Raw genomic sequence first — 20,815 nt, 5'->3', positions numbered from 1 at the left:
TATAACATAACTTTGCATGTTTTTGTTGAAGTATTATGTATGTTGCTAAATTTTCTATTCCACTTGTGTTCAAACTGATCATTTAAATTTGTTTTTTAATATTGATTTTAATTGTATTATGTATATTTGGTTAACAGTGTACTGTAAATCCTTGATGCAGCCTTATAGGTGAAACGTGGCCATGTCGGGTATTTGGAAATAAATCTTCTCAGCTGTACAGAACTTGGTCTGCTTTTTACTGTCTGACTGCATGCATAGTTTACCACTGCTTTTGACTCCTAACCACTTCTCACTTGCCCTGTCCTTTAACCTTACCTATTATTCCCTTACCTTATTTGTTCTGTCTGTTTACCTGTCTTATCTAGATTGTAAGCTCTTTGAGCAGGGACTGTCTTTTTTGTGTATGGTGTACAGCGCTGCGTATGCCTTGTAGAGCTATAGAAATGATAAGTAGTAGTAGTAGTAGTTGTACAAGAGGCTGGAGAGCAGAAGTAGTGGGAACCTGCGAACCTTCAAAATTTACTGGCCAGCTCTTCCTATATGCGAATCTCATACATCACAAGATCAGCATACAAGAATTGTTGACCTGAGAGTTCCATGGCTGGCACAGATGAAAAGAACAGCAACACAGGTATTGGCAAGGGGATAGAAAGATGAGGGGAACAGGTAGACATGAATCGCTTCTTTACTCTTTCCAAAAATACTAGGACTTGGAGGCATGCAATGAAGCTACAAAGTAGTAAATTTAAAACAAATTGGAGAAAATATTTCTTCACTCAATGTGTAACTAAACTCTGGAATTTGTTGCCAGAGAATGTGGTAAAAGTAGTTAGCTTAGTGGGGTTTAAAAAAAGGTTGGATTACTTCCTAAAAGAAAAGTCCATAAACCATTATTAAGATGGACTTGGGGAAAATCCACTGCTTATTTCTAGAATAATGTATTATACTCTTTTGGGATCTTGCCAGGTATTTGTGACCTGGATTGGCCACTGTTTGAAACAGGATGCTAAGCTTGATGGACCTTCGGTCTGTCCTAGTATGACAATGCTTACGTTCTTATGAGGGGATAGGGAGTGCTGAGAGAGAGAGACAGAAGGAAGGAGATGATGCAACAGGAAGATGCTGGGATGGTTAAAAGGCAGAGGAAAGGATGCTGGAGGAATAAGAAAGGAGTCTGTGAAGAGAATGCTGCCGGTGAGGGAAGGAAAGAATAGAACCTTGCCCTCATCACACACCTGTGAAAATCAACAGTAGGCATATCTACATATTTCTGAAAAAAATAAACAGAGGTAACACTGAGCATTATACAAAGACAGAAACAGGCAGGGAAAAGCTCCACTGGTTTGCACAAGGCCGACAACCAGCAAAGCCAGGTTCAAATCCTGCTGCTGCTCCTTGTCATCCTGGACATCACTTAAAGTTCCATTGCCTAAGGTACAAAGTTAGACTTCAGGCCCTCCAGGGACAGGAAAATACCTAGTATGCCTAAATATAACTCACCGTGAGCTACTACTAAAAAAGGTGCAAGCTAAATCCAAACAAAAATAAAATAAATCTGGCTATATTAGCAAAGTTTTTGGCAAATGGTTGTATAGCCTGTATAGCCAATTATATGAAGCTAGCAGAAACCGGGTTTTTGGAATGTCAAGTCTACATAATTTGATTAAGCAATCCAAGTTCTAATTATATAATGTGAAGTTCAATATTAGGAATCACCACCAAAGAAAAGGATCTTGGCATCATTGTGGATAATACCTTGAAATCCTCAGCTTACTGTATGGCTGTAGTTTTAAAAAAGAAATAGAATGTTAGGGACTATTCAGAAAGGAACAGATAATAAAGTAGAAAATTATAATAGCTCTGTATACATTCATGGAGCAACTGTATCTGGTGATCATCTCAAAAAATAAAATTATATGTGATATAGAAGGGCATAATCGAACGGCGCCGGCCATCTTCGGGGCTGGCTCCGCAAAGGGGCGGAGCCAACCGTATTTTCAAAAAAGATGGCTGGCCATCTTTTCTTTCGATATTACGGTTGAGATCGCTGGGTTTAGAGATGGCCGGCTTCAGTTTTCGGCCATAATGGAAACCGGGCCTGGCCATCTCAAACCCGGTGAAATACAAGGTATTTGTTCGTGGGAGGAGCCAGCATTTGTAGTGCACTGGTCCCACTATCATGCCAGGACACCAACCGGGCACCCTAGGGGGCACTGCAGTGGACTTCAAAAATTGGTCCCAGGTGCATAGCTCCCTTATCTTGGGTGCTGAGCCCCCCAAATCCCCCCCCCAAAGCCCACTCCCCACAACTCTAGACCACTACCATAGCCCTAAGGGGTGAAGGGGTTTTTTGGGGGGGGATTTGGAGGGCTCCCATTTACCACCACAAGTGTAACAGGTAGGAGGGATGGGTCTGGGTCCACCTGCCTGAAGTGCACTGCACCCATAAAAAAAAACTGCTCCAGGGATCTTCATACTGCTGTCAGGGAGCCGGGTATGACATTTGAGGCTGGCAAAAAAATGTTTAAAAATTGTTTTTTTGGGGGTGGGAGGGGGTTGGTGACCGCTGAGGGAGTAAGGGGAGGTCATCCCCGTTTCCCTCCGGTGGTCATCTGGTCAATTGGGGCACTTTTTTGAGGCTTGGTCGTAAAAATAAATGGACCAAGTGAAGCCAGCGAAATGCTCGCCAGAGGCGGCCATCTTTTTTCCATTATCGGGTGAAGCCGGCCATCTCGTAACCACACCCCCAATCCCACCCCCATCCTGCCTTCTGTACCCTGCCAAAATGCCCCCTTGAAGTTTGGCTGGCTCCGCGACGGAAAGCAGTTGGCACCGGCCAAAATCAGCTTTCGATTATACCAATTTGGCAGGGTTCAGGAGATTGCCGGCCATCTCCCGATTTGTGTCGGAAGATGGCTGGCGATCTCTTTGGAAAATAAGCTGGATAGTGAATCTGGAACAAATACAAAGAAAAGCAACACAATGATATAGACCCTCTTTTGCCGTGAATAGATTAGGGCTGTTCAGCTTGGAGAAAAGAGGGAATACGGTAGAGATTTACAAAATCATGAATGGGGTGGAATGGATAAAAGGGAACTATTTATGCCTTCAAAACTACATCAGGACTAGGGGACACTACAAAAAACTAAACAGCTATTTATAAATAAATAATTTGTTTTAAATCTAAGTTTTTATATACTGCCTACATGTTAATGAAAACAAATCGAAGCAGTTCACAAATTAAAATCATTCAAAACTTTCCACCTCTCCTAAATAAAACCTTTAATATTCCTTACAAACTAGAAAGTATTTTATCACACAATCAGCAATCAAGCTGTGGAATTTGTTGCCAGAAGATGTGGTCAAGGCATCCAACACAGATGTGTTTGAGAGATTTGGACAAATTCCTAAAGGAGAAGTCCATAAACAATTATAAGCCAAATAGATCTCGGAATGCTACACTTCATCCCTGGGAGTGAAATGCAAGAAATGGATCTGTGTTCTTTGGGATCTGGTTGGTACTACCAAGTGACTTAAATTAATCATTGTCAGTGAAGGCTGCTAAGCTTGATGCACCTTTGGTCTGACCCAGCATAGCATTTCTTTTGTTCTCATGATCTTCTCCTAAATAGTGCCTGTGATAGCTAACTCTGTAGTTTATGGCCATTTTGTTGAAAACAGAGGTAGTGGGGAGGTGGGTACAGTGTTCTCCCCAGAAGGTTTTGCCAGGTGGGGGTCAGCAGTACTGCACAGTATTATAAAAATTGCCAGTTAAGTTAACCAGATGGTCAGTAGAATCACTACTACTACTACTACCTAGCATTTCTAAAGCGCTACTAGGGTTACGCAGCGCTGTACAATTTAAACATAGAAGGACAGTCCCTGCTCAAAGAGCTTACAATCTAAAAGACAAGAGAACAATCTAAAGACAAGTGAACAGAATCAGCCGGGTAGTGTATCCATTCAAAACATCTAGGAGAGAACACTGGGATACTCAGTTTCCTCCTGCTCCTTTGGACTTCCAGCAATCAGAACAAGGACTGGGATCTGGTGCCATAAACCTTAATTTGCAATGATCCAGGGGGAGGGAGATGGGGTTCCTTTTATTTTTATCCCTTCCTAACTCACTTAGCCCAGTCATTCCAGCAACCGAGCTTAACCAAATGCCATGCACTAGAACCCTCTCATCATGGTCCCTAAACCTGGACATTAGTTGTCACGGTAGCACAATGACTAACCCTCCAGTGGCTGTGAACGCTACCCTTGCCCAAGACTGCCACTCAACCACCAGGCTGCCTCAAAAATAAATCCATTTTAAGATAAGGGGCTCACCTGCAATTCTTGCCAGTGGTTTAACCTTGAGCTTACTGGCAGCATCTGAGGTCATCACAACCAGAGCAGCAGCCCCGTCATTCAATGTGCTTGCGTTTGCAGCAGTCACAGTCCCTGAAAACACAAGCGAGGTGCATCTTTACGAAGTCAAATATTTCCATATGAGTCACAAGTGTCTAGGAAACAAGGGTAAGTGGTTGTTATGAAGTCCCCAAGACTCTTGTTGGATGTCATTCTTAAAACAGGCTTCAGAGAACAACGACAAGTTTAGCATTTTTCATTAGGATTTGCAGTTGGTACAAGAAATAGTACACTCAATGGGTCAAGCAGACTTTGCAATCCTTTTCTTCAAGGCTGATATTATTAAATAAATAAATAAATAAAATAAAAGCACTCAAGGACAGGCACTTATTTTGCACCAACCTAGGAAGTCCAGTTTCTTAAAATGTAGTGTTAATATGTGATCTAGCTTGAGGCCTATCTACTGGAATAGTGGTGGGCCAAGCTACATAGCTTTAAACAGCTGATAAGTACTGACTAGGCCTGAAAATCAGATAATGGCCTTATAGGAGAGAGCCTGCAAGAGCAGGCTGCTTGGTGAGTCTTAAAGAAACCTGTTGCAACTTCTAAATTGAGTGTAACACCTACGATGAAGAAAATAAAGACAGAAATGATAGAAGTTTGGTTCATAACATGGAGTCTGTCTTTATAAGATGGCACCCAGATCACAAGATGATATGAAATTAATATATCTTCATAAAAAGGAAAAAAAAAAGTTGTTTACAAAAAGGGAAATTGCACAATAACTTGCAATAGCTGAAACGGAAAGGAGAGATGGGCACCTGACCGGAGATAAAGTATGATTCAGAGGTTATGCAAGATTAGACTCTCCATAGACTTGTATGGGGACCAGATGGTATATAAGGACTGGGCACCCAGGCACTTTTCGGAAGATTTCCCCAACGTTTTCTTGACGGCAAAGCTCTGGTCAGTTGGTCCCAGAATCTGTCTGCTGAATGTACCTGATTGAAGTCTGACTTGGTAAGAATAAAGAGAATATTTCTATAACTAAACTATTTCTGTTTTTATTTCTATCCATTCTTTACCTGTCACTTGTTCTACAAAAATACCCCACACACAAGTAAGGTTCCACACTGCATCAATTAGGGCCGATTTCTAATAACATATATGTGGGAACATAAATGGCCAAAGATGCACTTTAATCCAAAGAGACAGAAAGCTGTGGTCATGGGAATAAGATTCGAACTACGCCTTCTGATGCCTCCCCAGCACCGGCCTCCATGGGAAGGGGTATCACTGGAAGTCAGGGAGGTGGTACAAACCCTCTTAGATGAGCTAACCCTCTTTACACCTCCGTGTGGAAGGGTCCTACGGGGGTCTAGAGAGGGGTAGATTTAGAACAGTAGGCATCTCAATGGTTTGGGTTGGATGTGAACCATCAGCAGGGTTTTCAAATGCCACATCTAGAAAAAGGCCTTGTATGTGTTTCCTTATATTCTACATAATTGTTTTCATTTTCAAGGTGCATCAAATTATATTTGTTCCTGTTGAACCTTATTTACCGTCATCTTGTCCATGCTGCAAATTTACCCAAGTTAGCCTGTAACTCTTTCACACTCTCAGTATTATCAGACTTAATACTTGTCTATAATCTGAAAATATAGCAACACCTCAATTCATACTACTATCACTTATAGTTAGTATAACAAGTCAAAAAGTGAACATCGAAAGTGTGTCAAAATGGCATGTTTTCCCCTTCTTCAATTGCAAACTCATGCCTGTCTGTTTGAGGACTGAGTGAGGGATAGCATAGTAAAGTATCCCACTAGGGTATGTGTTTGTCCCTATGCGTGTAGGCGGACAAACACAGACAGAGCCTCTCCAACAGCTGCTTTCACTTGGGAGAAATGTGCCTAAAAGAAAGTAACTGATACTTAGTCCTTTAACTTTCCAGTTATTATAGGCACCCAATGAGAAAACAGTTTAGAACCATCTGACCAGATTTCAATATAATTGCATTGTTTCATGTATTACAATGCTCCTTTAGTCTAGCTCCTGACAGATTATTTCAAAGGCCCTGGCAAAATATCACCTCTGCTATTGATTCTGCTATTTTTCCTGTTTGAGACTAGCAGGTTAATTTTTACTTTTTAAACAGAAGCATCATATTAGCTACAGTATAAACCAGGGCATCCCAAACTTGTCCTGTGGTCACACAACCAGTCAGATATTCAAGATATGTGTGAGACAAATTTGAATACATTGCAGATTCTATACATGTCAATTTATCTCATGTATATTCAGCAGGGTATCCAGAAAACCCTAAAGGCTACAGAGTCACCAGGATAGGTTTAAGTAGGTATAATTTCAGTCTCTTATGAGTCACTGAAAAGTACACTTAATGGTTCTTTCAGTATCCTTGAATATCTGCAAATTACCTTCTCTTCAGATATCCATATTTCAACCACTGCATCTCTTTGATTTCTACTTGAGGTTTTGCAATTACTTCCTCCCTCATGACCTTGGGGTATTTTAGTCAATTACAGATTAAAGCATCCTGTTCAGCTGATCACCTTTACTAACCATTTCCACCATGTTACTTTCATCTTTCGGTCAATGGGTGATTAAATGTGCAGATGATACAAAACTATTCAAGGTTGTTAAAACACGTGTGGATTGTGAAATATTTTTACATCCTTAGCAAGATACGGCCTCCAAAACTGAACACAATACTCCAGGTGGGGACTCACCAACGACTTATACAGGGGCATTAAAACCGCTTTTCTTCTGCTGGTCACACCTCTCTCTATACAGCCTAGCAACCTTCTAGTTACAGCCACCGCCTTGTCACACTGTTTTGTCGCCTTCAGATCCTCAGATACTATCACCCCAAGATCTCTCTCCCCGTCAGTACCTATCAGACTCTAAATACTTCTATTACTCTTTCTAGAGTTTCTACATGCATTCATTCCAGTCTTCCTTTTGTCTTACATGTTTTCAGCAATCCCAACTGACACTGACCAGTTGAGATACTCACCAGTTCAACAGATTTACCTAAAAGTACGAAAAAGGCTTTATTAATGTGTAAACCAGTGGTTCTCAGAGACCACATAGTCAGCCTGATTTTCAGATTATCTACAACGTGTGAAATTTCTCTACATGCTACACGAAAATCTAACACGCATTTACAGTGTTGGATGGCCCCATAGACTGAGTTGACCATGGTCAAAGATTTAATTGGAAAACAAACCCAGTGCATCTAAAGAAAAGGCAGACGTATGCTATTCAAACATTTCAACTACTTCCTGCTGTCATGCTGAGAATCTGGATTCACTTCTTAAACCAGCGACAACTAAAGATATCCTAGATGCAACACTCACAGCCCCCAAAGGAAGGCACCTCAGCCATCATTTAACAGTGAAAGACAGAGGCCTGACTGAAGGTCAATGTCTCTGCAGTCTGGAGGATTAAGCACCACTACAGCAAGGGCTGAGCTGAGGCAGAAAGGGTTATGTGTAAGAGAGGGGGAGAGGCCCAGTAGCTGTGAATGGTTCATGGTGCTAGATCACAGCCTCAGTTCCAAGAAGAAGAGGAAACTACTGTGATTTTTTTTTTGTTTTTAATGTTCTTGCGAAGAGAATGAAATGCTGAATTTCAACATTCATTTTGGTGCGCCAACTCCATTGTTTTCTGAAGTGTACTAGTATTTTAAGATTACCAGTACCCATTTGAATGTCAGTGCATTTTATTTCTGGATTTAAATTTTTAAATGCATCAGTTTTCTGTTTTCAACCAAAAATGTTTTTGTCCTACCCTTTTTCTTCCAAGAGCCAGGCATTGCAGCTACCTCCTGTAACAGAAGTTGTTCAATCTGAGGGGCTGTCCAGTGGGTGTAACTAGACAAGGAGAAATTGGTTGTAACGTAGTCTTCACTGTACAGATTCTATTAAAATGTTTAATAAAATCTAAGTTGCAAACAAGTGGTAGAAGTCGGAAGTCTTCTGCTGTATCGATCAACTCAACACCTAGAAACCATGTGTAAATCTCAAAGTTCTCAGTAAAGACTTTTCAGGTTGAACCTGAAACACTTTCTTCCATTACGATACCTACCATGCTCCTTTTGGAACACTGTCTTTAAAGCTGGAATTTTGTTGAAGTCAACACGTTTGTATTCTTCGTCCTCTTCTATTACCACATCAGGCTTTCCTACAAAATAGAAAGTAAAAATTCATTAGCTATGTTTATTTCAATTGCAAGGACACCAATCGTTAACAAATCAAATAAGACTTGATGGATATGAACAGCGCCAGGAACAGGTGCTGCATTTAAATCAAGACCAGCTCTTGGCAGTAGCTGGCTATGATTCCAAACTCAGGATTCTAAAGGTAGCACTATATATAATATCAAATGCCTTACAGAATATCTTAATTATATATTTATATATCAGCATAAAGATATTTATTATTTATTTAGACTGCTTTATATATGCTGTTTTGTGTATTGTGATAAGATACATTTTGATATCATCTGTACAGGTCAGCGCTCTGCTATTATCTGCATCATTCTTAATCATTCAATAGTTCTTATTTGCAATGCAATATGTTACCCTTTGCTATATTTTTGAGTCACTCACATTTATACTTTTCATGATTTAGCATCTTTTATGTGATGCCTTTTTAGTTTTTTTTAACTTTTTCTTAAATCACTCATGGTGTTGTTAAGTTTGCTTTTTATGTGTTTTATTATTTCATTGTTTTTAATGGTTACGGTATTTATTTATAGACTCCCGAGGCAGGCACACAGCTGAAACACGGTGCTCTCTCAAGTCTTTGATTCAATAAAGACTTTTTGTTGGTCTCAAAAAAGTCTCAACAGCTGCTGTTCTGCTAGAGTCTCTAGTGTTTGTCTGCTCCATACATCTACTGCTCAAGATCCCTATGGCTACTAAAATCTTATGAAATTACCACCTTTCCCCCAAACATGAAACTCGATCATTATAAATGTCAACTTGGTTGTCTGTCCCAAAGAGGCCAAAGACTAACTGTGGCACAGATTCTGATCTAACCTTTCAGTGCTAAAGGAAATCTCTCAAGAAGAGGAGGCAGCATATACCTGAGCCTGGCTTTTGCTGCTCGGGCTGCCTATCACACAACAGCAGACATATCACAACTTACAGGATTCCAGAAGCCCACCCCATTTTGTGGCCTCTAGCTGAGGGTGTTCTCTGCAATGGTTGGGAAGAGGGTGTTTAAAAAATATATAAATATAGGTGGATGAAAGCACCCAGTGAAGGCTGATTCCGATTGAACTGAAAGTCTGCAATGAGGAACAGAAAACTGCCGGGCCAAAGAAAGAACACACAACATAACGCAGACTGGCAAGGAGCTCTCAAAGATGCAGTCTGTGCAACACCTGTCTGCCAAATAAACAAAGACCCAGGTTTCTCCATGTCATGAATGTCAAACATACAGATTAAAATACTGTGTAGGGAAAACACAGATAGCTTGTTAAGGACTTTGTAACATACCTTTTTGGGAAATGGTGACTGGTACAGTTTCTTTTGCTAGAATGCCAGATTTCCAAGCATTCTTACTCTTAGTATAAGAGTTTATAGCGTAACTATCTTGTTCCTCTCGTGAGATGTTAAACTTCTTAGCCGTATTCTCAGCACAGTTACCCTAAGTGAACAAAAAATATATATATCATACTGCAGCTTCGCCACAAAGTTTAAAAACTGAACAAATCAGAAAGCTATCTGGTACCGGTAGTAGTTGGAATACCACAAACTATTCAAAAAGATTCAACTCCATTTCCCCCCCTCTTATTTCTAACTTGTTTTCTTGGTTTGCCCACCTCTCTTTCCATACCACCAACTGTACACCCAGTTCATGCGTGACACTAGTAAGAAAAAGGCTCAAAAACAAAGACTGTGTCTAAGCATAAAGTAACATTTAGAGACCATATTGATGATCTGGATCTTGAAAATGAGCCCCCTAATGAAAATCCCCAGACATCACTGAATTTCTAAAGTAGATCGATTTCCTTAATGATAATTGTAGGCTAGGTAGAGGATGAAAGGCACCTAGAAAAGATGGTGGCTTCCAAATTTAGTTGTATTTAATTTCAGTTCATTCATGTAAAGCCAGTCAGCAAGATGTAGCTGGAGGATGTGACGGGCAATTCTATGACAGGATGTTTACATTTACACATGCATTGTGTGCATAAATGTACAAAATACACTGATGTGCACACATATGCATGTAAATGTTAATATTCCACCCAAGAGCTCCTCAGTAAGGGCGCATCCAAATTATATAGCTCGTTTTTGCAAGGGGTTTACACATGGGCGAAACATAGGTAGGGCTCCCATTTACACTCATAAGAGAAATTCTAAGTTATGCCTACCCCTGCTTCATTTAGGCACCCGCAGTAAAGCTACCTCTACGGCTGGATTAACTGTGGGCAAGTAAAATGTTAAGTGTGTTAACAGCAAAGTTACTCATCTGCAGCAGGCCAACTAATCTCACAGATGGGTGATGTCATCTGATGGAGCCCAGTGCGGACGCTGACTACCAATAATACTTAAAACTTTCTAGCAGCGTCCCACTGTGCATACACTAGTGCCTTCCGCCCGACACATGGGCATGGGTCCCTCAGTCATTGTATAAAGCTAAAGAATACTATTCCAAGGGGAGGTGGGAGGGTATATAAGAATACTTGGCCTGCTGTCCACAGAGAACATTGACTACGGTGAGCAACTTTGCTTTCTCCGAGGACAAGCAGGCTGTTGTATTTTCACAGATGGGAATCCCTAGCTACCATGCTCAGTGAAAATAACAATGCTAGAACAATAGGGACTCAAAATGTCGAAGCTTGAAATTCAATCTACCTGAAATTATAGACATATTAGGTGTGGAGGTGCAGCCTGAAACAGGACAAACCTGGGCCTAGGAGGGTGGAGTTGAATCCTAGACACCAAAAAAATTGTGCAGGACTGCTTGCCCGAATCGGCTGTCATGTCAGGTATCCTGCTCAAGGTAGTAATGAGGTGTGAATCTGTGGACAGGTGGCCATATTGCAGCTTTACAAATCTCCTCTATTGAGGCTGATCGCAAGTGAGCTACTGACATAGTCATGGCTCTGACAATATGAGCCTTGACGTGACCCTCTAGAGTCTGCCCAGCCTGGTTGCAATCCGCTAGCCAACTGGCAATTGTGTGCTTGCCGATGGCTAACCCCATTCAGTTTGGGTCAAAAGAAACAAAAAGCTGGGTGGACTGTCTATGGCTTTAGTCCGCTCCATATAGAAGCTTGCTTGCAATCTAAGGTATGCAGTACACTCTCGCCAGGATAGGCATGTAGTTTTGGGAAAAATATTGGTAGGACGAGTAAGATGGAACCTTAGGAAGGAACTTAGGATGTGTGCATAGAATTACTATATTGTGGTGAAACTGAGTGCAAGGTGAATCAGCTACTAGGGCCTGAAGCTCACTGACTCTGCAAGCTGAAGTGACCGCTACCAAAAACACAACCTTCTAGGTCAAATACTTCAGATGACAGGAATCTAGTGGCTTGAAAGGAGCTTTCATCAGCTGGGTGACAACAATGTTGAGATCCCAAAGACACAGTTGGAGGTTTGACAGGGGGCTTTGTTAGTAACAAACCTCTCACGAAGCGAACAACTAGAGGCTGTACAGAGATGGGCTTACCTTCTACATGGTGATAAGCACTAACAGCACTGAGATGAACCCTTACAGAGTTGGTTTTTAAACCAGACTCAGAGACTTCCGGTGGAGACGAGCAGCGAGATGGACGTCGTGCTGTGAGCTCCGCTCCGCCCAGAGGCAGCCCGTCTTTAGCCATCGCTGATCCCACTCCTAAAAAAACGATCTAGGGAGCACGGAGAGCACCCGGGACCTTGATGAGCATAGAAGAGGCACTGCCGGCGCCATACCCAGTATAAAAAGCAACTTTTAAAACGAACACGAGCGGTTCCAAGATGGCGGCGGCAAAGGAAGTCCGGATTCTTTAAACAAAAATAAAAAGAGCTACGGGCAGACAACAGGAGAGACGAGAGTCCCTACAGACAGGGGAGGTCCAGGCCTTGCTGTGGAGAAGGTGGTAGTGAGTACCCTTTATTAAGTTCGGGGCACGAAGCAAACAGCCAATGTTGGTAACGGATCTAGAGGGGGCACCCTGAGAGCTGGAAGAGTGAAGCTGGGGGACACGCTCTCTCGGTGGTTGAGACAGTATATTGGATAGAGGCATCCCCGAGATAAAGGGAAGAAACTTTAACTGAATGGCTTGTTGAATCGCTTTTGGGTGCCTGAATTGCCAGCTAATTAAAAGGATATCCTAGAGCATGTAATCACGATGCTGTGAGGTGGTGGGCGGAAGGCCCAGTATAGTTACCCCACGAGGTCTGTGGCCCCGAACAAAAAAAAAAACAAAAAAAAAAGCGCCTGGATAGAGGCATTTCTCTAATGGCAATTGTGTTGCGTGCCGAAGTGCTGGGAGATTGACTGAGAGCAGTATATTTGATTGTATGGAGCAATATTTGAAACCCATGCCATCTGGAATCACCCGTAGAGGCACAAAATTTGACAAAGAAAGATTAACACCTCCTAAGCCTAGCCACAAAATGGCGGACTTGAAAGGTACAGCTGGGGGAGAATTTACTGATAAACAACTGGCGCAAATAACAGCAGCGGTGAGTGCAGCCCTCAATCCACGATTTGATCTGTTGGCAGGACAATTAAAAAATTTAGAATCTTCAGGAGCCGAAACGGAGAAAAGAGTGGGAGAGGCGGAGACCGCGGATAGCAGCAGTGGAGGACTCCAGCTCCCAAAACATACAGGAGCTTGCCAGGCTCAGGACTCAACTTAAGCTGCAACAAGAAAAAATGGAGGATATGGAAAAACCGGAGCCAGGAGATGTAATCTGAGAATTGTGGGTATCCCTGAAAGGGTCCCAGAAAGACTCCTGGGACAATTATTAGAAACAGTGGCTGAAAAAAGAGTTGGCCTTATCAGATAGTCGAGGAGAGTTGTGTATTGAGCGAGCCCATAGGCTAGGGCGCTGGCAACCAATTTGCAGAGACCACGAATTGTCATTATTAAAGTGCTTAATTACCTACATAAAGAAGAAATACTAAGAGGATTCGAGCGAAGCGAGACTCTCTTCGCTATGAGGATGCCCCAGTAAAGATTTTTCAGGACTATTTCGGCAGGAGTACAAGAACAACGACGCCGCTTTCATCCCATATGCTCCACACTGGTTGCCAAAGAGCACCAGATTCATGTTACTATACCAGCCATTTTAAGATCCAGCATAAAAATCAGTGGAGATCCTTTCAGACAGCCCAGGAGGCTCAAAGATTCCTAGACACGGAAATGAAAGAACTGGACACATGACTTTTGCAGTGGAGGTCCGAGCTAGGACGGGCACCTGGGGAAGCCCTTCTCCTTTGGTGAACGGAACCTGCGGGGATTAACCCGCATGAAATGGTATCATGGTGGGAGATGTTTGAAAGTTTAAAGTATTGTTTTCAAGGTTATGGTTGCTTAACAGGTATGAATACGGGAGAGTTTTTAGGGAGTCCCAGAATATGTCTGGGGACGGGGCTAAGGATGCCCGGACAAATAACATAGTTGATTGTTATGGAGGATGGGATTAAGAAATCAGGTGATCATAGATAACTAGGGGCTGCAAGGGCGGAGAGAAGTCAACGGCATGGGAGGGCTTGGGTAGAATGACTGGAGGGTAGAGGCGCGGGGGGGAGGGGAGAGGGGAGGGATGGAGAAGATTGGGGGGGAGGGGGGGGAGGGAGGGATAAGAATTGGGAAGAGAACACGATGTCTCTATGAATGTAGTGATGTTATGACTGACACATGGTGTAGTGCACGGAATACAGATGTCTTGGAAAGAGGAGTGGGAGGGGTGGTGGCTGGGACACCCCTCTGTTAAGATTGTGGAAGATTACAGGGAAGTATGGATGAACGAATGGAGATAACATGACCCCCATACAAGTCATAACTTGAATGTAGGAGTATCCACGCACCTATTAAAAGACAAAAAATTTTAAAAATACCAATGACCAAAAGACGTCGATTGCATTTTTGCAGGAGACACATTTAACAAGCATAGAACACGCTAAATTGAAGCGATGGTGGGTAGGAGAAATTTTGAATCCCCGGCAGTGGGGGGGAAGGGAGGAGTGATTTACACAATACGGAAAGGTATACACGTGAAAGTAAATCAGGTAGTAGGAGATACTGGGGAAGATACGTGTTGGCATCCGTAGTATTAGACAGACAACCAATTTTATGCTATGCCATATTATGCGCCAACTCGTTTGACCGGCGCTTTTTACACACAGCTCACTAGCGCCATACAGGGATGGAGGAGCCCCGATTATAATGGGAGGAGACTTTACGAAGTCGCGGATCCGGCACTAGATAGATCGGGCTCAAGTGGGAAAGGGAGAGCCAAGCCAGGGAAGGGATAGCAACGCTGGAGGAAGCTTTCACAGTAATAGATTTGTGGAGAACTCTGAATCCTCTGGGAGAGGGATTACACCCATCTATCAATTAGGGCCCATGCCGGACTTTATCCCGTATAGATTATTATTCGTAACTGAGACATTTTCACAAAGGTGGACACAGCGAAAATAGGGCCGATAGCAGTCTCCGACCAGCCTGGGTTTGGTGAGGGTGGAGTTGGATGGAGGGATAAGAGAGGATTACCTGTGGAAATTCCCAACTTGGCTATATAGGGATGACAATTCTTACCCCATTGATTAAAGTTGGAAAGATTTTGGCATCAATAATGAGATTCACAAGAACGACCCAGTACTGTATTGGGAAACAGCCAAAGCAGTGCTTAGAGGGGAGATCATAGCCTATGTTAGTTTTAAGCAGAAAATGAGGAGACAAAAAATTTTGGGATTAGAAAGGAGAGTGACTAAATTGCGACGTCAGTATAGTGTGGGACATACTCAGAGTCTCCGAGTGCAACTGCTAGAGGCCCAGCAGAACCTTAACGAATTGTTGCACCGCACAGTTAGAAAATCCCAGGCTTACTATAAATATCAGCTTTACAAATTCGCAAATAAGGGCGGGGGTTTTCTGGCGAAGGTCATGGGCAGAAGATTAGGTTACCAAAAGATACTATCATTCAGAACAGTCAAGGGTCACTAGTACATAAAGATAAGGAAATCTCGGGAATACTTAAAGATTTCTTTGCACAGTTATATAAACCACAAGAGGATCTGGTCAGGCCTGGTGAGACATACTTGGCTAGCGTGGATTTACCCCAAATGGAGGCTGAGGAGTTAGGGGCGCTGAATGGGGAAATTACACTAGATGAAGTTATGTGGGTGATCAAGCAAAGTCCTCTGGGGAAGGCGCCGGGCCCTGATGGAATGAGGAATGAGTTTTATAAGTTATTGCAGGCCGAGATTGGCCCGGTGCTGACTGAGGTGTTTAACTTAGCAGTTCAGAGGGGCTCTTTACCTTTATATATGAACCAGGCTCATATAACAGTAATACTTAAGCCTGGTAAAACAGCTCTTCTCCCGGAGTCATACCGACCAATCTCACTTTTAAACTCAGAAGCCAAGTTTTTGGCCAAATTGTTGGCTAATAGGTTGGCCAGATATCTCCCTTCCCTGATAGAGGAGCCACAAGTAGGATTTGTTCAGGGTAGAAAAATAGCAAAGAATATGAGGAAATTCTTCTTGCATTGGAAAAGCACAATGGGAAAGACAGCCAACTATGTTAATTAGTTTTGATGCCGAAAAGGCTTTTGACCGGGTGGATTGGGGATTTCTACTAGAAACACTCAAAGCATATGGGGTGACTGGGTTTTTTATGCAGGCGGTCAAGACATTATACACTGATCCCAAAGCGAGAATTCTCGTCAATGGCCTGGCTTCGGATTGGTTCCCCATTGGTCGAGTGTACCCGTCAGGGTTGCCCTCTGTCACCTTTACTGTTGTGTTGACTCTTGATCCGTAATACGGGAAATAAGCAATAATGTAGACATAAAGGGAGTACAAATAAAGACCGAGAATTTAAATAGCAGCTTTTGCAGATGATTTACTAGTATTATAACAGACCCCAAGCATCTTTGGACATCTAATGGAAGTATAAGGAATATGGGGATTTTTCTGGATTTCATTTAAACTTGACAAAATCAGAGGCCTTGGCGAGCTCAGACATTAAAAGGGCAGATTGGGGGCATTTCCCATTGCGGTGGGCGGACGGGGGTCCTTCCGATATCTAGGTATTGAATTGACCTTGGGATCCGGCTCAGATATACAATTTTAATGTCCCAACGTTGTTGCGAGATACGAGGGTGCAATTAAATAGATGGAGCTCCCTGCCATTAACGCTATTGGGCCGAATCCACTTATACCGCATTGGTGGTGTTCCCAAAATGGCTGTATGTACTGCAAATACTGCCAATAAGGCTCTGGGAAAAAGACCTTCGGGTACACCAGAGACAAGTGGCGCGATTCTGCTGGGCTGGCAGGAAGCCAAAACTTCGATGGGAATATCTCAGTGGGGCACAGGCGCAAGGAGGTCTGGGGATCCCCAATATGCGTACATACAATCAAGCATTGTCTTTTAAGACACCTGGGAGATTGGCTGTGGGTACGAACAATTACACAGATGTACAATTAGAGAGATTGCATTTCAGTCCCTGGCATTTAAATTACTTAATACACGCAAAATTTAGAAATCTCCCGCAACAAGTAAAACATAGCATACTCTTACAGCCCTTAAGATATTTGTGGAAGGAGATAACGAAACTCTGGAAAACACAGTGCAGAGGTGCAGCGTGTTGTTGCCAATCACGGGTAATGCAGAATTTGCACCTGGGAGAGAAAGTAAATTCTTTCGAGATCTGGGAAAGCAGGGGGTTATACTATTGGAAATTTTTGCAAGCGGATGGGACCGTTATGGTTTACCAAGAGTTTGAGAGACACTATGGAGGGGGGATGTTGGCGAAATTAGCCTACTTTCAACTCTCACACTACATACATGAGCTTCCCACCGCAAGCTCCTACCAGGCTTTGAGAGGGAAATTAGGGAGTTTCTGGCCGGGGACGCAAGGACAGATCTCAGTGTCTAGATTTCACAAGGTGTTGGAGGGGCACAACCACCAAGGAGATGTTAAGATGTTGTGGAAAGATGGAGCCGGGCGGTGAAAGAACCAATAACAGAAGGGAAGATATTAGCGGCACTTCAAGGCGGGATACGGTGGGTACATAGCGCCGAGTTTACAGGAAATGCCACTTCCGCATCATACATAGGGCATATTTCTCAGTAAAACAGGCATGGTATGCGGGAGTGGTGGAAACACATTAGTGCCCCAAATGTGCAGAAGTAAATGCATCACTTAGCCACGGTTTGTGGCAGTGTAGAGAGATACGGAGGTTTTGGACAGCTCTCTCTAAGTTTATGGGCTGGCTTATGGGGTATCGGGTGGATTATCTTTTGAAAAAGTGATACTGAGCTCCATGGCGACATGGCACAAGGAACGTTGGAAGGAAAGATGTTCCTCAGTAAACTTTGTATTTTGGGGAAAAAATGTATTTTAAATTGTTGGACAATGGACAAAGGTCCTTCATATTGGTATTGAGGAATAGGTTACATGAGCTCATGCTATGGGAAATGCAAGACGCCCGTAATACTCCCAAGAGGCGCCAACGATTCATGAAGATTTGGGGGGCATACCTACACAAGATATCACCAAGAGCACGTAGCCATGTTTTTGAACACTTTGGGTTAGTCTATATTCATGACAAGAGCATAATCAGAACATGAGGCACAATTATAAAGGGGGACGGGGATAAGAGGGAGGGGAGAAGGGAAGTGATACAAATTGGTGACAGAGGATGACCCACATGTAATAGATGCTACTTAACCATGGATTAGTAAGATACTTTCCTAACTGGAATGTGACAATTATTTTGTAATGTCCATGGGAAGGGCTGAATTACTAGAGGTAATCCTGGAATGGAAAAGAAGAGAAGACGCCATCGAGTCTATAAGAGTAAAAGGCTCGGTGGGAGAGACACAGGGGATGGGAGGGAGGGAGGGGGGGAGAAAAGTAATAAAATTTGATGATAAATGTTATTGTGCTGTGTACGATGGAAATAATTACTTGTTTGGGGCATTATGGAGAATGGCTTGGTTACGATGATAATGATAATATGTGTCATCAACAAACAATGTTGAAACCCAAAATATTGATGATGCAGTTAAGATGTATGTATACAACAGTGACATGTTATTATGCTCACAAAGTGTTTGACTTTATTGCTTATGTTCACAATGTTTATCATCAATAAAAACCGTTGAAACATAAAACCAGACTCAGAGATGTAGAAGGTATTCAAACAGTTTTTGTGTAGGGCAAGAAAAAGGATCTCGGGCCTTGTTCTCACACCAAATGGCAACCTCCCTCATAACACCTCTTAGAAGAATTCTTTCTGGAAGCCAGCAAAACTTTGGAGACACCCTACGAGGTTCAAGGAAGCAAATTCTATGCCTCAACATCCAGGCTAAGAGAGCCAGAGACTGGAGATTGGGGATGCAGAAAGATCCCGTTCTTGAATTAAGAGTGTCACAAAACAGTCCAATCTCCAAGGTTCTTCGGAGGATAATCCAGAAGAGCAGGAACATATCTACCTGGGCCAATATGGGGCAATCAGGATCATGGTCCCTGGTCTTGCCTGAGTTTCAGCAAAGTGGCTGGTGAGAGATCCACTCTGATGCGCATCCACTCCCAGTATTCTGACGGTCTAGTAGCTATCGGGACTGACGCTTTCAGTGCTGGTGCAAACGCTGAAGCCATACTGATGCCAATGTCGATAATTCAGACCTAGCTACAAAAATCTTCTTTTTTTTGAGCCTCTCTGGATTTCTGGATTCTTTTCTGCATACACAAACCGAAACACAGTTTAGAGAATTGTGGTCTAGCCCCAAATACTGAATGGGTATAGCCCCAGAGATGGTCCTATTGCACCGGGCACTGCGCTTGAAGCCACTGGGAGCTTTACATGGCATGGAAGGAAAAAATGGCCAAAGCTAAATCAAATGACTCAATGGTGAGGTTAAAAAGGGACAAACTCACCTGAAAAAAATCTCGATGTTACCCAGCCGGTGCTCAGGCCTAAGTAGGCTTTCAAAGCCGAAAAAAAAAAAAAAGAAAGCTTAAAAACATGGAAAAAATTCTAAGAAGGGAATAGGAAAGGTATACTTGGTACAAAAAGAAAAATATGAGGAACAATGCAAAAAATCCCCATGATGAAAGGTACCAGACGAAAAACCAACACAATGAAGAGAACCTCAGACAAACGTGACCTTTCTTCACTGTGAATGAAGAAAGACTGTTGGTCTCGCGCTCACGACTCGGGCGGGAATGCACCCGCACATGCACGGTGGGAGTGCTGCCTCAAAGTGAAACTACACTAGGCAGAGCTTTCTGCATCAGGTTCCATGGATGACATCACTCATATGTAAGACTATTATGACCTGCTTGTCCTCATAGAAACTGTCTCTCTCTAATTCCATCTGCTGGTCAGGCGATATAACCCATTAGTGTGGACTAGCCCAACTGGATGATAAGGAATAAGTTGATAGTTAGAGACAGAACAGTCTGCCTTGGTGTCCTTAAGATGGGGACAAACTATGGCCAATTTCCATTCGTCTGGGACCAGGGCAGACAGGGCCGTGCCTAGGGTCTCTGGCGCCCCCTGCAGACTATCAGTTGGCGCCCCCCCCCCCCCCCCCCCCCCCCCCCCCGTGAAAATGATCGCTCACCACTTGCCACACTGAAAGGAATTGTCAGCAATATTCTTAGAAACAATTGCTATACATTGCAAAATAAGATAGCAGATGTAAATTCTCAAAGTGGACATATTCTAAACGCTTAAAATGAAAATAAAATAATTTTTTTTCTACCTTTGTTGTCTGGTGACTTTCTTTTTTCAATCATGCTGGTCCAGTATCTGATTCTGCTGCTATATGTCCTCTTAACTCCATTTCCAGGGCTTCCTTTCCATTTATTTCTTTACTTTTCTCCTTCTTCTTCATTTCTTGCTCTATATCCATTTCCAGCAATTTCTCCTCTCTCCCTGGGTCCTGCCCTCCCATCCATGTCCATTCTTGTCCCTCTCTGCCCTTCCCTCCTCCATCCATAGCCAGCAATCCTCCTCTCTCCCCTCCCCCCCCATTTCCAGCAATTTGTCCTCTCCCTGGGCCCCCATGTCCATCCTTGTCCCTCTCTGCCCTTCCCTCCTCCATCCATAGCCAGCAATCCTCTCTCCCCTCCCCTTCCCTTCCAGCAATTTGTCCTCTCCCTGGGCCCTGCCCTCCCATCCATGCCTCTCTGCCCTTCCCTCCGCACCCTGGGGCCTTTAAATCTTTTACTTCCTGGTCGCAGCAGCGT

General features: G+C 43.0%; 1 protein-coding gene across 1 annotated transcript in view; it reads right to left on the bottom strand.

The window, feature by feature from the left end:
- Positions 1-20,815, bottom strand: part of ACAT1 (acetyl-CoA acetyltransferase 1) — an 82,607-nt gene that overhangs the window by 21,059 nt on the left and 40,733 nt on the right. Inside the window, exons 7-9 of the mRNA XM_030200263.1 lie at positions 9,881-10,031; positions 8,464-8,559; positions 4,333-4,446 (exon numbers count right to left, since the gene is read on the bottom strand). Of these exons, the coding sequence (XP_030056123.1) occupies positions 4,333-4,446; positions 8,464-8,559; positions 9,881-10,031 (361 nt within the window). The remainder of the gene's footprint in view (positions 1-4,332; positions 4,447-8,463; positions 8,560-9,880; positions 10,032-20,815) is intronic.

This window comes from Microcaecilia unicolor, chromosome 4 (genome assembly GCF_901765095.1).
Source record: "Microcaecilia unicolor chromosome 4, aMicUni1.1, whole genome shotgun sequence".
NCBI lineage: Eukaryota > Metazoa > Chordata > Amphibia > Gymnophiona > Siphonopidae > Microcaecilia > Microcaecilia unicolor.
The sequence above is the reverse complement of the archived record's forward strand: the minus strand, read 5'-3'. Positions and strand labels throughout refer to the sequence as shown.